The sequence below is a fragment of the Haemaphysalis longicornis genome, unplaced genomic scaffold (genome assembly GCF_048455015.1).
Source record: "Haemaphysalis longicornis isolate Haplotype H1 unplaced genomic scaffold, Haemaphysalis longicornis Haplotype H1 scaffold_10, whole genome shotgun sequence".
Lineage (NCBI taxonomy): Eukaryota > Metazoa > Arthropoda > Arachnida > Ixodida > Ixodidae > Haemaphysalis > Haemaphysalis longicornis.
Genome location: NW_027526204.1, coordinates 103492886 through 103509420, shown reverse-complemented (window position 1 = coordinate 103509420; position 16535 = coordinate 103492886). Strand labels below are relative to the sequence as shown.

Genomic DNA, 16535 nt, shown 5'->3' with positions numbered 1-16535 from the left:
TGTGTACGCCGAAGAAGTGTACCACGCTCACTATACAAACGGTGCAAAGTAAATTATGAATGCAAACTTCTTAATTGGAGTAAAATAGAGTGATAACAAATATGGGCAGTGATGAGTGATGAGCAGTTTGGCAAAAATAGCTGGGGAATTTTGTTTGCCTGAAGCTGGCAAACGGGATCGGCGAAAAATCTGTAAAATGGGAACAGACGGGCGCTTCTGCTCTCCCTAGTACCAGTGCATCATTTTCTGAGGCGACCTGCAAAAGTAGGTTTGGTGTCTTGGCTGTGGCATGTGATAGTCATACGTCTTACCACAACACATAAGTCAAGGCAATAAATATGGGTATGAACTCCTTTGAAAGTTGTTTTGAGCGTAAAACTTCACAATGCACGTTTCGATGCAGCAAGCTAGAGGTGAAGAAAGGAAGCAAGTTCACAAACAACATCAACACTGATTGAGGTGAAGGTACACTGTATCCCTCAGCATCGCTTAAAATAAGTATCAGGCACGAGTACCAAATGAGTACCTAAGTTTTAATGAACTTTCAGCTTTAAAAAGCGGCCGTAAATAAGAACGGTATAGAATACAAAGAGGTAGATATGGCGCAAACCCAGCATCCTTTTTTTGTCTTTGTGTCTTCTTTTCGGGGCTGTTTTTACAATGAACGGTTAACAAAAAACTCGACCAATTCATTTTTCCGAAGTATTGTTCTTCGTTGGTGTCTTGCTATCCTGTACCTCTTTACCCTTACCCTGCCCGTCTGCTGACCTTGCATCTTCAATAAACATCATCATCAATCTGTTTGCCTCGTCCGGTTTGTCCACGGCTGCGTAGTGGCCGGCTCCGAGTAGCACACCCTCCTTCATTTTGCCTACTGTTGTAATGAACCCGGAAACGGAGTGGGAATGCTCATAAGCTCTCCAACGCTTCGGCTGCTTTTTCCGGAACTCCTTGGCTCCACTCCACTTGAGAGACCGGAAGTAGTCCTGCAAGTTCCTTGATGGGAACAGCGTGTCCATCTGACCAGTGTACAGAAGCATAGGGTACGACTCCAACAGATCCTCAATCTTGCCGCTGATGTCGGTCAAGTAGTCCTTGGCCAGTTGACGCGTCACCTTGTCTTCGGCTTCCTGGAACCCCACGTCCTGACCAATGTGAACGGCTCGTTTAAACTCGTCCGTCTGCACGTACTTCTCGTACTTGAGCATGTTCAGCGGCTTCTCCGTATAGAGGGCACTCGCGTGGTTGTTGTAACCGGTCAACCTCTGGAAAAGGGTCGGCTTAGTCTCAGCCGTGAATATGGTGCGCATAAGGTCTAATAGGGCACTCAGCTTTCCTATGTGTCTTTTGGCCTTCTTCCTCATGTCTTGGAACTCTTCTTGGAGCAAGTCGCGCTCTTTCTTTGTCACCATAGAAGTCTCGTAGAGGAAGTCCGCAGAGTCAGCTACTTCTAGGATGTTACCCAGGAATCCGGCGCCAAGGATGGCCCCGTTAAGTCGAAGCGGAAGACGTGGCTTTTTTGCGGTGTGTAACGCGTGCGCCACGGCCACACTGTACCTGGCTGCAACAGAAAAAGCACAAAAATAGACCATAAAGAGTTACTCTTCTCGAAACATAACAATTGAAAGCAATGCTTGTTGTATGCATACACGGCCTGCAGAACGCAAGGCCGAGCAACCTGGCCACCTCCGGCCCACGCAGCTGCAAAATGGTCCCCGCTCGATACCACTTGCCAGATTCGTTTGTTCTTTCCTTAGGCTAAACAATTACGTAACTCGGATTCTTCCCAATTCCCATTTCCCTGGTAGAGTCCACATACAGCACGGCTTCAGCCCACTGCATACCAACCACCATTCTCGTCACCTTTGCCGGGCCTCTTCGCCCAAGAAGCATGCATCTGGCGCAGAGTTGAAACTGGAGCCTATTACCACCGCACCACCATCACCAAATATCCCCGTCCCTCTACGACCACCTATTATGCAAGCTCGATAGCATCCCCATCATCACCTAACACTTAGTCTACCACTTTAACACAACCGACAGCCTCCACCAAACCCCACCCTTGAGCGAGCGGTCGGAGACAGCGCTGAGCCGCCCTTTGCCAGATGAAAAACAAGCCTAGTTGACAAGAGCCCTGGAAGCAGCGTGGACTCGCAGCCTCATGGACCAAGGAAGCTTACCACACTCCCGTACCTTTACGTTACGCTCAATGAATATTCAGTACTACACTAATATGCTCGTTATGAAAGAGCTCCCGCAGATTGATTAAATTTTTTTTTTATTTAGGGAGGCTACAAGGTCGCCTACCAGGGATCGCCGCTTCGTTTAAATAGCCTCCAAAACAGCATGATGAACGCGCAAGCTAAAACCCCTTACCAAAATATTTATCTTAGTTATCGAAGCGAATATGGCATGTCCCAGAGCATACCGTGCGGACTGATGGCATGAAAGTTGCGTTCTCCTCTGCAGCGGTTGTCAATATTCCTTAAATCTTTACCAGTGGCATTAAACTACAAGCTACTGCTCCTAACCGTCTCGTAAAAGTTTCTTTCCCTATGCGGTCAGTGTGTTCATTCCGACTGTGGTGCGGAATAAACGTATGTGGAACAATCTAACATACACCTAAACAATGCATCACAGGAGGCGCCGCGAACATCTCGGCAACCTGCGCACAGCAAAAATGGTACTTCCTTCCCCATCTAAATTCCTGTCACGAAGACACGCTACATATGTTAGACAGTCGCAGACATTGTCCCTCCCCTGTGATCTGTTCCTCTACTACATACAGAAGTCACGAGGCCATCCGTACTGTTAAGGTATGCGGTGGCTATCCGGACAATGAACATACATATTGGCGATGTGTACGGGCCACCTCGTCTTCTACATTTCTTTCGACGAACCCCTTCCCCCGTGATATTTCCTACTCGTAGTCTAGCTGCGCCGCTCCCCCCGAAAACCTACGGGCAGCCCTGTGGTCCCTCTTGGCTGCCCACATTGAAACTCTGCATGACCCCACACTTTCATGAAGGCAGACGGCAAGCTCCCGCGTACTACCACAACCCCTTCCCTCCGGACACTGTCACATGCTATGTTGACGCGGCATATTACCCAGCTTGTGGCTCCACTGCTTGCGTATTTATGTCCCTCCCCACTGACACCTCAATTACCTCCACAGCAGGCCCTTACTTCCATTCTACTTCTCCCTTAGCTCTCGAACTCGCGGTGATCGTTCCCGCAACTAGAGAACTAACTTCCCTACCCCCTTCCCCCCGCTATCGCATATTCTCCGACTCCATGGCGGCGATTCGAGCTCTTCGCGACAACCGAATCGCCGAAGATCTGCATGACGACCTCTCTGAAACTCTATCGCTCCTCTCCCCTGCCTCGGTCACTGTGGTGGGGGTGCCGGGCCACTCAGGGATTATTGGCAATCAGCTGGCTCACCAGCTAGCCCGCGATATTACTAGCCGGGCGCCGGTGATCTCTTGGCCTGTCCCCCCAATGGCAGACGAGGCATATTTCTACAAGAAAACCCTCGAAGAGCACTACCAACACCTCCGGCACTCGCTGCAGACTCTTCCGCCACCCCACATTACCCTATCCATTGCACAAGTGCCCACCCTTCGGGCAATCCAGCTGAACACCCTCACCACTCCGGCACATCTTTACCACTACGGCTGTCGTTCCGACCCATACTGTCCCAACTGCCCCGCTACGTACGCAAATGTTGAGCACCTCCTTTTCTCCTGCCCCGCTGCCCAACAGTCTCCTCATTACGCTAACCCTCCTCCTCCCAACTGACGAGTGTGGTTGGTGTCGGCGGCCCTAGTTGACCAGCTGGCCACGATTCTACTTGCGGAAGAGTACGGCGCATAGGTCTTAATCTTACCAGAAATAAAGTTCTTTCTTTCTCTTTCTCTCTCTTCTCTCTCATCTCTCACTCTCTCTCTCTGGAAACTCTTTCTGCATCTCTACCAAGCCCGCCACTGTCGGAGGACCGTGGGACACCCCCTTTCTCCGAGGACTGATAACTCCGCGGCTCGGACTTGAGCTGCAGAATAAAGTTTGATCTCTCTCTTTCTTGACGCTTGGCTGAGGAACCCCATTACGGAGTAACCAAAACTTTGACGCGGTTTCTGTGGTGGGGGAAATTGGCGAAGCATTGCACATAGTGCGGCTTTTCGGAGTTGTGTGTGACGTCATTGGTTCTGCGCAAAAAAAAACGAACATGTATAAGAAATTCTCCGGGCATCTAGAATTTCCTACTCGAGATGGCTATGTCATAACACCTTCTATTCTTGTATTGCTGAATGAATTACATAATATTGTTACGTGGCAACAAGGCAAATGAGACGAAGCATGGAAGATGTGAGCGATGTATTTACATGATAGTGCCGCAGAGCGATGCGATCTATTTACAAGCGGCCATGATCGCTCGAGCCAGAGTCCATGCCATCCACTGTTTCGTAGTCGTCGATGATGGATTCCAACGAGCTACGCGCCAGCGCCTACTTGCGCTTCCCGTAAGAGAGAGAGAGAGATAAATATTTTTGTTTATCGAGCAAAGGCTGATGTGCGGGCCTCGCCCCGTGGAAGGCATCCCTATTGAGAGATGCCTTGACTTCGGCTGGACGTCCGTTATCGGGTCTCGAGGTTGAGCTGGATGTCCGGGTCTGGGCCGGCCAGGGAAGCCCTCCAGTGCTCGAAGGTGGGATTGGGAAGTAAGGGCAAGTCTGGCGTACGTTGGCACTCCCATATTATATGGTAGAGGGTGCAAGGCTGGCGACAGTAAGCACAGAGGGAAAGTTGTTGGGTGGGGAGGATGAGGTGGAGGCGGGTGGGATGTGTGTAGGCATTCGTCTGGAGCCACCGCCAAGTTGCAGCTTCCTCTCTGGAGAGGCGTTACTGTGGCGGTGGAAGGCTGCGGCGAGTTTGCCTGTAATAGGCGAAAATCTCTGTGCAGCCACTCAGTGGGTGGGGTTGGTCTTGACGGGGTAGACATTGGCCACCGTCGACAATGGCTCGGTGTATGAAATCCCGAGCCGCGGCATGAGCCGCGTCATTTCCGGGGATGGCGGCGTGTTCAGGAGCCCAGACGATGCGTATATCAGGGGTTGTAGAGCAGTTTTGAGGATGAGGAAGGCTGATAAAGAAATGCGGTCAATCTGGTAGTTTCTGCGGGCAGTCTGCGAATCGGTGAGCATAGTAGCTGGTTTAGGGCAGGAAGTGGCGGCCACGGCAATGGCTATTTCTTCAGCGACATCGATTGAGGTGGTAGTAAAGTGGCGGCATTAATGCATTGACCAGTATGCGGAACAATATCGCAAGTGCCGATGCCGTAGATTGAAATGCGTAGTAGTGCGTTTGTATTACTCTTGTGTGATTTTCTGTCGTGCTGGAGCGCCAAATGTATTTCGTTTATACGTGGCAAAGCTTTGGAATTTTATTAAATTGTAAACTCCTTCCATACTTTCCCTGTCTGCGCCGCACTGTGGTACTTTGTCACGGTGTTCTCAGAGACAACAACGTTACGCATGGAACCCTGTTACCAAAATCTTTCATAACCAAGGGTTATCAACTGTAACACAGCTAACCGAGGTGGTTCACGAACTTGCCCTTGGTGTAAATAGCTGTTCCCAAACAGATATAATATTGCTTTATTTATCGAAAGCGTTCGATTGTGTCTGTCAAAACAAACTGTTATTAAAATTGGAAAACAAAATTGTGCGTGGAGAGATAACGAATTGGGTGATAGACTTCGTCAGCGACCACCAACAGTTTGTTGTTTTTGAAGGCGCATTATTAGGGACAGCTTCTGTTAAGTCAGGTGTGCCCCAAGGCTCCGTCCTTGGGCCGCTATTATTTTTTATCTATATCAAGGACATTAGAGCCGACATAGACTGCAAAATTAAGCTTTTCGCGAACGACTGCATTATTTACAGGGAGATCAGAGACAGTGATGGCCACAAGGCCCTAAATATTCTATTGGAAAAGATTGCTCACCGGTGTGCGGAATGGCCAATGTCAATAAACTTAACAAAAACTGTCTGTATGACGGTGACCAGAAAAAAGTGCCCTCAGAGTTTATTTACACAATAAAAAACACACTCTTACAAAGGTTACGCCCCATAAATATGTCGGTGTCCCATTAACTTCCGATCTGAGATGGAATGCGCACATAAACAACGTTACAGCAGCGGCTTTACGTAAGCTGTGTTTCGTAAGAAAGCGCCTACCACTTCCGCCGACACAAACTAGGCTTTAACCTACACAACATTCGTTCGTCCAATTTAGAATACGCCAACACTGCTTCGTTTCCTCAATCTGTTACTCATATCGCAAAATTAGAACGGGTACAAAGGAACGCCGTAAGGTTTATCCACAACAAGTACAAAGACACCTACTCGCCCACTAACCTTTTGGAATCTTGTGGTCTTCTCATGCTAGCTACAAGGGCAAAACTGGCACGATTAAAATTTATAAACAACCTCCTTCCTAACCGCAGCTACATCGATGCATCAAAATACACCTCCCTAGCAACATCCAAAGCACCAAGACGCAAACATGCGAACACCACTACGGAATACACTTTAACAACGACTGCTTGAAGATTTCATTTTTTCCCCTGTCAATAGGAGAGTGGAATAGTTTAGATTCCTCGATTGCCAGTATACAAGCATTGTCAGAGTTCCCCTCAAAAATTGAGGACATGTTTCGTAAATAATATTCCAGTTTCTTTCTGATGTTTTTCTCTTTTATGGGCCGTATTACCGTTTTCCGGGCGGTTATTTTTGGTGTATAAATGTTCCCGTACCCTTCTGGGTAAAAGTATTTGTATTTCCTGTAGCAATAACTGATTCTACGTTACCGGAATGTGTGTTTTGGTGGTGCAATATTGCCGATGCTCTTGTGTTTGCATGCAACTATTGTATTGTCTGCTTGATAAGTAGTACTGTCTTATATGCCACCTGTAAGTATGTACTAACTGTTCACTGCTTGTGTGTAATTAACGCGATTTTTCAAAATGTACCCAATTAATTTTGTAAATGCCTCGAGGCCCCTTAAGGCATTTCTTCCTTTAGCCTCTGTGTCCTCTTAGACATCGTCAGAGAAAATATGCCGCTGTAAAAATTTAATACTGCAAACGGAGTATTCTCCATCCACGAACTCATGCCCTTCTGCTTTGGTTTCGTATGAGACTCGCAGTATCGAAAATAAATCAAGATTTCGTTTATGTCGCACCTATAGTAGCATTATACGCACCGACAAAAACTCCCTATGCTATTCTTGAAGTGTGCAAGGGCTTGAAAAAAGGCAGTTTAAAACTATTGCTTCAATAAGGAAAGAAAAATCACAAGTATAATTATTTAGGTCTTTGGGCAAAGAAAAATGCGTCACTGCTTAACTTTTTTTCATGCTATATTTTTGGATTGTTCAGCATGTACGTAAATTCGATGTTTTACAGCCGTGTTTGAGATTCCCCACTTGTCTACCAGCTTAGAGCACATAGAGAGAAGACAATCAGTTTCATCAGCCACCTCCAGACTACATAGAACACATAAAAATGGCTTTACACTACAAGCGCTCATGACAACCTGTGTGTCCCGCCATTACAAAACAAGCAGCCTGTCTCACAACCACCTCAATACGTGAAAAGAAACCCATAGAGAACATTTTGAGCTCTCTATAATGTTTGTACACACGTTACACTCTAAATAATTCCCCATTTAGGCGTTCCATAAAATCGTGCTGTTCTGTCGCTGTGCCCTTTGGTCGCTGTGCTCTTCTGTCGCGTGCCCTTTCGTCGCGTGCTGTTTTGACGCCGCCCACTCAATACAACCCTTTTATGCACATGTTAGGCATTAGTTTAACACCATCGTAGCCTATATCATTACCTACTCACCTCCGTAGGATTCTCCTCCAACGTAGAATTCCCTATTCTTGTACTCGGGGAACATCTTCAGGAACTGCTTCAGGAACTCAAGCACGCCCTCAGCCACATCGTCCAAGTCCTTCGCGTATCCCAGCAAGCCCTTGGTGTAGCTGAATCCTGCTCCCACGGGCTGGTCTAAGTAGATCACGTTCACCCGGGTATTAAGCGACGCGTTTCTTATGAACAGGTGACCTTGGTCATTCATGCCGAGCGGCCCGATCTCGAGGAACTGGCCGAACAGAGAGGACAGGCCCGGACCCCCTTGAAGCCAGAGGAGAAGTGGTGCATCGCGTTGCTTATGCTGCAATCAATAAAAAATGAAATATTGTGGATCTTTGTATTTCCAAATAGTGTAGTGTTGGTGGACTTGAAGTACTGGAGTAATAAATGAAGTATTGAGGGTTGGAATGTTTATTGCGAGAAACCTGCAAGCTTTATTTGCCATTCGCAGCTGGGACCTGTTATTGAATTCAAAGTAATTATTTGGCGGTTTTTCCACGTTTTTTACGTCCACTTATAACCGTCAAGACGTGTAAAATCAGTCCCGGAGCTCCCCAGACAAATGACAATGGTGTTAATTAGATTGTGCTTGCAAACATTACGCCTTCTAGGCTACTGCTCTGTGTGGCGAGTACACGAGCTTGCGAAATATTTCATCCATACCACCAGCAAAAAGGCGCCTGAACGATAAATTGATGTCCACGTCACGTTTTTAGAAGTGTACGCAGTGCTACCAATTCAAGGGCATGGTACATGCTGTCCTTGAACGTGGAATTAATTTTTCCTAACTATGCATTTCATTACAAGAGGGTGTCGGGGTTTCGTGCTGGTTTAAAACACCTCTCTAAAAATATCTCACCCCGAGAGGCTGAAAACTTCACCCGAAATAACAATGCCGAGTCGAACTGTTCGAGAATTGATGGAAGTCTGCTTCATTTAGAAGATAAGAACCCGGGTAAAGTAATACGCCACCACAGTCAATGCATCCAGGGAGACCATGCACAGAGCACGCGGAAGCTGTCAATGATTCTTTTTTTTTAATTCAGAAAATTATCCGTCATCAAGGACTGAATTCTACCAAGTACTGTGTTGTGTATACGGGAACTTTTGGCTGGCATTTTGGGTGAACTCATAATCGTCGGAACATGCGTACAAAGTTTCATAATATCATCGCAAAACATTTAAGTACCCCACAGAAAAAGAAATGCCCTGTGCACGGCACAGAGATGCTTTTTTTTCCCTGTTAACATTGCCAAATTCAAAAGATAGCAGAGGTCATGTTTGGAAATAAGCAATAATTTTTAAAATACCCGTTTCTTAGAGACAAAATAACATGTTTGCAAACATGCCCATTTGCAAAAAATGTTTGGCCACAAAAAACGTCCTTTGGGCTATTCTAATCATGGCACCAAGTACTGGATTTTTAGTACTTATGCTTTTATGTCAAACAACGGTTATTTCATATTCACTTCGGATATGAACATTTCCTGCCGCCGTCAGTATATCATGCGACGTTCATCACGTAGAGCAATGGAAAAATAAAATGCGAACAAGAAAATAGGAGCCAGAATACGGAAAATTGGAAAATACTGTTCCTTGAGGTTCAATAATGGAGCTCTATTCGTATATTTGGAAAGTCACATTTCCGCACGCTGTGTTTTTGTAACTAGGCCACGCATCATTTTGACTTGCATGGAAAGAAATCGCGCTATTTGTGTGTTCTGTTTCATATTTTTGTGTTCGAATTTCATTTCTTCATGGCTGTACGGCTTGTTATGCTGCGAAAAATATATTTTAACCTTGTACTGCGGGTGACGAGAAGCCCTGCAAACATTGCAATCGCACCCGAAAGTACCGATTGATTGTAAGGTTTAACACGCCGCCGCAACGCAGGCGATGAGGCGCGCCGCAGTGGAGTGCTCCGGATTAATTTTGACCACCTGGGGATCTTTAACGTGCGCCTAAATCTCATACACACGGGCGTTTTTGCTTTTCGCCTCCATTGGAAAAGCGGGCGCCGCGGCCGGGAATCGAACCCGCGACCTCATGCTCAGCAGCGCAATGCCTTAGCCACTGAGCCACCGCGGCGGGTGCACCCGAAAGTGTACGGGTGCTCCAAAGAAATATTATGTTCTCTAGGAAACACAAATGCGATAGTGGGGAACTTACCAACGCTTTGATGTGGAGAAAGAACAAATGGTTGTCAAATAAGGTGTTGCCGATGGAGATATAACCGGAGTAAGCTTTAGCGCCGACTTTCTTCTCAAACAAATCAACCCGGCTCAGACGCCGTGCCTCCTTGATCTTCCCCTCGGAGATGTAAGATGACAGGAACAGAGACTTGTAGCTCCCGCTAGGCGCGTAAAAGAAGAAACACACCACTCTTATGAAGGCCGAATGCCCGTCCCAGGGAATACCGTTGGCTCCACTGTAACTCATGCTGCTGTTAATACGAATGATTATTGCATGGTCGACTCTCCCTCCAGCGACTATTCTCCCTCCAATATTGCATGCACGGATCTCCCACGTCCCCTTTTGTATAGAAGTGTGCGATTGTACAACATTAAATTAGGTCATAATCGGTGGGGAAATCTCTGACGACGTGGTTAATAGTGGTATCTACGCAGTGTATATGAAACGAATGGGTAAAGCCAAAGTGAGACTCAGAGGAGCAGAGTGTACTCGCAATCTCCGCACGACATGCATCGACAGCCCATACAAACAGGCAGAGATGACGATGCAATCATGTCTGCTGGGCTCACCAATCACTTGCTAAGGGGCCTTCATAGAACATCGCTTGGTGAGAAGTGCCCAAGTAAGTGCTTGCGCATATTTCTTACAGATTTCAATATCCAATGCGAACTATTTTCTTTTCTGTCAATTAACCTCTGGTAGTTTTTGGTCGCTATCTCTAGTCCTGACACCACCTCAAGGTTCCTGAACTGCTGCTTGCGTTTTCCACGTTTTCACCTTGACATTCAAACCAGCTTGCTCACTGGGACTGTTTAAGAATGCACCGGTAGCTATAAGCTAAATGAACAGACACGTTCTGATGAATTTATGACCGATAATTTTTGCCAGTTTCGAAAAGAAAAAAACTATAATTGCTTCGATGTTGCATGAAGTAACGTGTATAAAGGCTTTGTTACATCTGCGTTCTACGTGGGGTGTGGAAATAGTTCAATATGTGCCCATACGTCTTACACGTGGAATTTTCCGAACGTAGGAATTTTTTCTGCGTTTTAAAAAACTGTCTCGTAGCATCGTGCTGTTGGCACTTGGGGCTTTTTAACCGCTAGAATTGCCATGTTTAAACGTTGACCTTCGCTCTCACATCTTTTTTCATGTAAAGCGCCCGCATCCTTCCAGTATGGAACTTTTTCCTTACTCTTGTTTCAGTCAATCGTTACTTATTTACTACGGCTGTAACCACACCACCTAATCACAAATTATTTTGAATCCCTTCAGCCTTGAAGATCGCAGGATGGAAGGCTGGTGTGAGGAATAGCAATGACACACTTCTCACATTTAACGTGCACCAAATGGAGATCACAGCGTAATTTTTTTACAAGTAGCCTTGGAAGAACTGATGCTAGTCTTATAAAGAGGATGTGATTTGCATACTCTGAAAGCTGGTTTGGCAGGGAAGCCGACTCAAATCGAAGATTAAAAACACTTACTTTCCTTTGCTTCCACCGTTGACAACTGAAATTGCTACGGTCACGAAGACTAGACTTCGGATTCCACAAAACATGTTGCTTCAAATAAATGGGCAGAATTTTGCTGCAGCACTGCTTACTACGTTGGCTCCCACCCTGCAGGTCGCCCTTTAGGGCCTAAGTTCTTGTGCGCACCCCTTGAAGAAAAGAGTGGACAGGCACACCTGCATATGCCACTTTTACCCTGACAGCGTCTTTGTTGTCGACGCGCTGTTGTTGTCTCCCTCGTTTTTGATGGATTGGGACCACGTGTTTCGACAATGCTGGGCCCATACATTGAGTAAAAACACCAACTGGAGCCCGAAAAGCCGGTTCCTGCAAGTGCTGTGGACGTAAAGGACATTGGCACTGCACAACGAACAGGTAGCAACGTTGCACTTGTCGCAATAGTTTAGCTTGGTAGCAGTAGGTTGCGCTCATGGGCTTCACTAGCGGAAGGCGGAAGAAATTTCTTTCAGCAGAACCTTGTTTCAGGTCGTGGGCGTAGTTTTGGAAGCTGTAGAGAAAAAGTTTGAAGATACCAAAGCATATATAAGTTTTGAATGAAATAGCAATATTGTCCAAATAAACTCCCCAAAGTGCTCCTTCCAGTGGCTGTGTTGACGACGCACCCGATATGACTTGCTGATTAAGCCGTGATCCTCTGACGGCACTTGTCATCTTCACTAAAAACTCCCACTCAACGAGTTTGTGATATTTCGGTTGGTTACGTTGATGTCGCAGCCAAATTGGAATTCGGGAATAGGCCGTGCGTCCCGGTGCCAGCTCTGATTGCTATTGGCCAACCACCTTCAGTGGGTACGCGAGAATTGTGAGTGGGCACTCTGACGTCGGCGGCGAGCTTCTGGCTGCAGTTGCGCTTCTCACTGACCCATCCACCACAGTGGGTATGTTGCTAGTCCAATATTGAACCTTAAAGGAGCCATGAAGACAAAATACAAGTTGGCTTTATTTTAAAGACTGCTTAGTTCCGATAACAATGATACTAATATCATTTCAATCTTCGAACAAATACCTGCGATACTAAAGAAAACGTGTGAAGCAGTCGCGACCCCCTAGCCAATTTCCCTCAACTTTTCTATGACGTCACGGAACCTTGTTTGTGCGATTGGCGGCTGCCTAACTGACCTGTCGTGACGACACATGACTGGGCGTCTGTAATGGGGCCTCTGATTCCCTTTGACCGCATCACTTGAATGCTAACGTGCAGTTAACGCACTGAAAATTATGTTTTATTGTTGACCCATATGACGTCATTCTCGCTCATACGACGTCACTGTGGCGCAAAATTTGAAAGTTTTTAAATACTTCTTGCTTTTTTTCGTTAAAAAACATATTTTGTGGCTGTAATAAAGCTGAGTGAGATACTGAATCTTAGTTCTTTCAAATTACACGAAGTTGTATTTTCTCTTCGTGGCTCCTTTAACGTATGGCTAACGACGCGACAAGCAACGTCAACTTATAAATGGAGCTGCATGTGCAGTTCGACGACGTTCTCCGAGCCGAAGGCCGCAACGCATTCACTAAGCCCCTTTCGTCAGCTCGAGCCCTAGAGCCGTAGGGGCGCGCAGCGTCATGAGCCGAGACACCACCTTTTCCGCACAACAACGAGCGACAAAGAACAAGGTCATGGAACTTGACGTCAGCACCAAAATGATCCCCACGTCATGACGAAGCTGATGCTTCGGGTAAAAACTGAGAGGCAAAGTATATAGAACAGGCAAAGTTTCTCGTAACCCGCCGCGGTGGCTAAGGCATTGTGCTGCTAAGCGGGAGGACGCGGGTTGGATATCCGGTCCCGGCGGCCGCATTTCTGATGGAGGCTAAAAGCAAAAACACCCGTGTGTACGAGATTTCGGCGCACGTTAAAGATTCCCAGGTGGTCAAAATTAATCCGGAGCTATCCACTACCACACGCTACATCGCCTGCGTTGCGTCGGTGCGTAAAGCCTAATCAACCAATCAAAGTTTCTCGTAAGGATCGTGTTCCCGCTGCGTCCTATCCACTGTATTGGCGCCAGGTAGAATGTTGGTTTCTGCAACAACCTTTATGACCTCAACGGAATTCCCTGGCGTTCACCCCGGCATCGTCACCGGTGCTGGTTCTTACTACTTTCTCAGCTGCTGGAAAGTCAGCTACCAGCGTACAGCCCTTAGAAGTGTTAGCACAAAGAACGAGTGGCCAACCCATGCCGGCAGCTTACAGTAGTGCGCGGGCTAGCAAGCGAGGTGGTTCGCATGCGCTAGGGAAGCCGAGTGTAGAAGCTCAGCCTCGTCAGCGCCGATTTCTAGCCGCCGAAGATGCACCCGTTCCAATCGTAAGGTTCCGCTCTGTGAATTGGCTGGCACCCACTTTTTTGTTGTCTTTAGCACTTGACGATTGGGCTAACAGAACAGATGGAACTGTGGTAATGTGGGCAGAGACGCTAAATTGTCGCAGCGTTTTATACTTGGTGCTCTACTTTTTCAGTTTCTAACGTTCAACAAATGATTGGCAGGGGCGGAAGCTGCCTGTCTTTTCTCTTGTCCGCTCACTCAAAACTCTTCTCATAATTCACGTGCTTCGTCTCATACAGGTGCTACGTTCTGCCAATCTCGGAATACAGGTTTTTTGCCGGGGTTTCGTGACGTTTTTTTGGTGCACACATCAGGAGCCTATGTGGCATGAGGAAGTTTTTCTTCGGTTGTGCGAGCTGGACATGGGCTTGTTAACTTCTTTGTTTGGCAGCTTTTTTTATGTTTATTCCTCTTTCGAGATGTTCCATACCCGTTCTCGAGCGCCGTGCTTCAAATATGTCTCACCCATTCTTCTCTCCGACCGTGAAGTGTAATCAATGCCTGTTGCAGCATCCGGAATCCCTCGGTATGTTTTCAAACAACTGTCTCACACTTTCGCTTCTTATAGGTTCGTTTAAGTCGTTAGTATGCCTTCAGTGTGTCTTCCGAGTCTATTATCGATGTCACTCTCTCTGCGCTTTTGGGCATCGCTTTATTTAGTATACCGCACCTCCGATGCGGACACCAGGACGTTCACGACAGAGTAAGTAAAATGTGTTTCCAACCAGGTGTTAAATGTATTTTTAGGTATATATTGCGGCGATGAGCGCTTAAAACTTGGATTCAAGACTGGTATTATTATAGCTTGGTCTACAAACTGCCGCCTTTTTTTTCACACCAAGAGGCAACACACCACTGTTTCGTAGATTTTCAGGGATGTGGTCTTTTTCTGGGACATTTTGCAACTTGAACACTAAGAAAGAATATGAGAAAAAAAGAGAGAAGTATGTATTTATTGGAAAGGCTAGCTGTTATAAAAATGAAAGATGGCTACTCCAAACTTTGGAATAAGAGAAAGGTGGCTTTCTCAATAATGGATGAGGTATGAACATCACGCCATTTTTAATCCGAATTCTGCCATTTGGGCGTCCAAGTGAGCCACCCTGTGGCACGTTTGTTTTGAATTCTGTGACAATGCCGACAATTTGATAGGCATGCCGAGCCATCTAGATCAACTAAGTTCCGTGAAATGGTGGCATTTGTACAAAGTGTGTACGGTTTTTAGGCTAACCACCCGACCGGTTCTGTATTTAGAAAGTTTTTGTGTCTGCCCCAATTTCCGCATATTCTTTATTCAGCTTGACCATGTATTGTCCTCGTACTGTCTTTATGCTTGTTTGAGTTATGTCCAACATAATGTAGATCTCACTATGTGCGATAATATGGCATTATTTTCTATTTATGTTCTGTTTACGCTGGTGGCGTAATGTGGCACAACGAATTAGCGCTAGTTTTGCTGAACGGTAAGGTTTCGCCCATCTTGAGTCGTGATGAGCACCCCAACAAAAGCCCCCAAATAGAGCAGTGAATGTAGGCACTCTGACCACTTTTATTTGCCGGGCGCAGTTTTGAAAAAGATAGAACATATGGTGACATTGAGGACCGAATAATGTTTGGGGGAATTTGCCACAATTTTTCTTCACTTACACTAAAGAAGTCCCGGTAGGTCGTCTTCCCGACAGCTCTCCAGAATGACCAATTGAAGTGTCCAATTGTGCAAATTTTGCAAGTAACGAAGCCGAACATATGATTTGACTAAAAAATGCATGTGCGCAGGGACAACATTGAAGGCATGAATGGTGTTTTGCGTAGCCCAATGCCACTGCGCAGATGTCCTTTTTCATTCAAATCGAACATTCTGCCACGTCATTCGTCGAATTTGTGCACTAGACCAATTGATCGGTCATTCTGAAGCATTTTGGTGAAGACGTTCTACAGGAGCGGTCAGAGTGTAGGTCAGACGTAACTGACCGCTGGCGTATGCGTAGAACTCCGCCGGAAATCTGTGTAATTTGATACGAAACTCGCAAAAATTATACCGAAGCTATAAAATGTGGCAGAAAAGATGATGCCACAACAGATAAATTGCTGCTTATTTTATATACACTGCCCCTAGTTCCAGCGTGGTTGGAGTAAACGCGTGCTCCAATTTTAGTTTTTGCCGTCGTTTAGGCGCGGTTTGAATAGCATAGTTCTGGAATAGTTCTTCAACTACTGAGCAGTTGTGCACGGTGCGTGGTCCTCGCAGGGAGTGAAATGAGGTTTACGTGGCGAGTGGCAAAACAATTTCTGGTATGACGGTGGTGTGACGTCATTCCAGGGGTGTCATCACCATTCTGGCAAGGTGGCGTGACGTCACTTGATTTGTGGAGTCCAAAACATCGTGGAACATTGTGGAAGGTCCCTTGTTCTTTGAGCGCCGTACTTGCTAGAATGCACTGCACGCTGGGGGATGAGCGTGTAATTGAAACCGCTCTATTCAATGCGAGTGCTAATGTTACGGATACCATTGTTTGTAGGTGATATCCACGCGTTAGGCGGGGTTG

General features: G+C 46.5%; 1 protein-coding gene across 1 annotated transcript; it reads right to left on the bottom strand.

Annotated features, from left to right (window-relative positions):
• Nucleotides 1-512: 512 nt before the first annotated feature.
• On the bottom strand, nt 513-11810 carry LOC144159007 (putative serine carboxypeptidase CPVL). The gene is made up of 4 exons (XM_077690234.1): nt 11614-11810; nt 10103-10286; nt 7904-8234; nt 513-1561 (listed from the first exon to the last, which is right to left on the bottom strand). The coding sequence occupies exons 1-4, from the start codon at nt 11685-11687 to the stop codon at nt 690-692; spliced, it is 1461 nt and encodes a 486-aa protein (XP_077546360.1). The 5' UTR covers nt 11688-11810; the 3' UTR covers nt 513-689.
• Between the last annotated feature and the right edge of the window lie 4725 nt (nt 11811-16535).

Excerpts from the sequence above, each read along its gene's own strand:
- LOC144159007 (XM_077690234.1), bottom strand. The coding sequence starts at position 11,687 with ATGTTTTGTGGAATCCGAAGTCTAGTCTTCGTGACCGTAGCAATTTCA. Across the intron at positions 10,287-11,613 it reads AACGGTGGAAGCAAAGGAAA|CGGGAGCTACAAGTCTCTGT; the intron begins GTAAGTGTTTTT and ends TTACGCGCCTAG. Across the intron at positions 1,562-7,903 it reads TGGAGGAGAATCCTACGGAG|CCAGGTACAGTGTGGCCGTG; the intron begins GTGAGTAGGTAA and ends TTTCTGTTGCAG.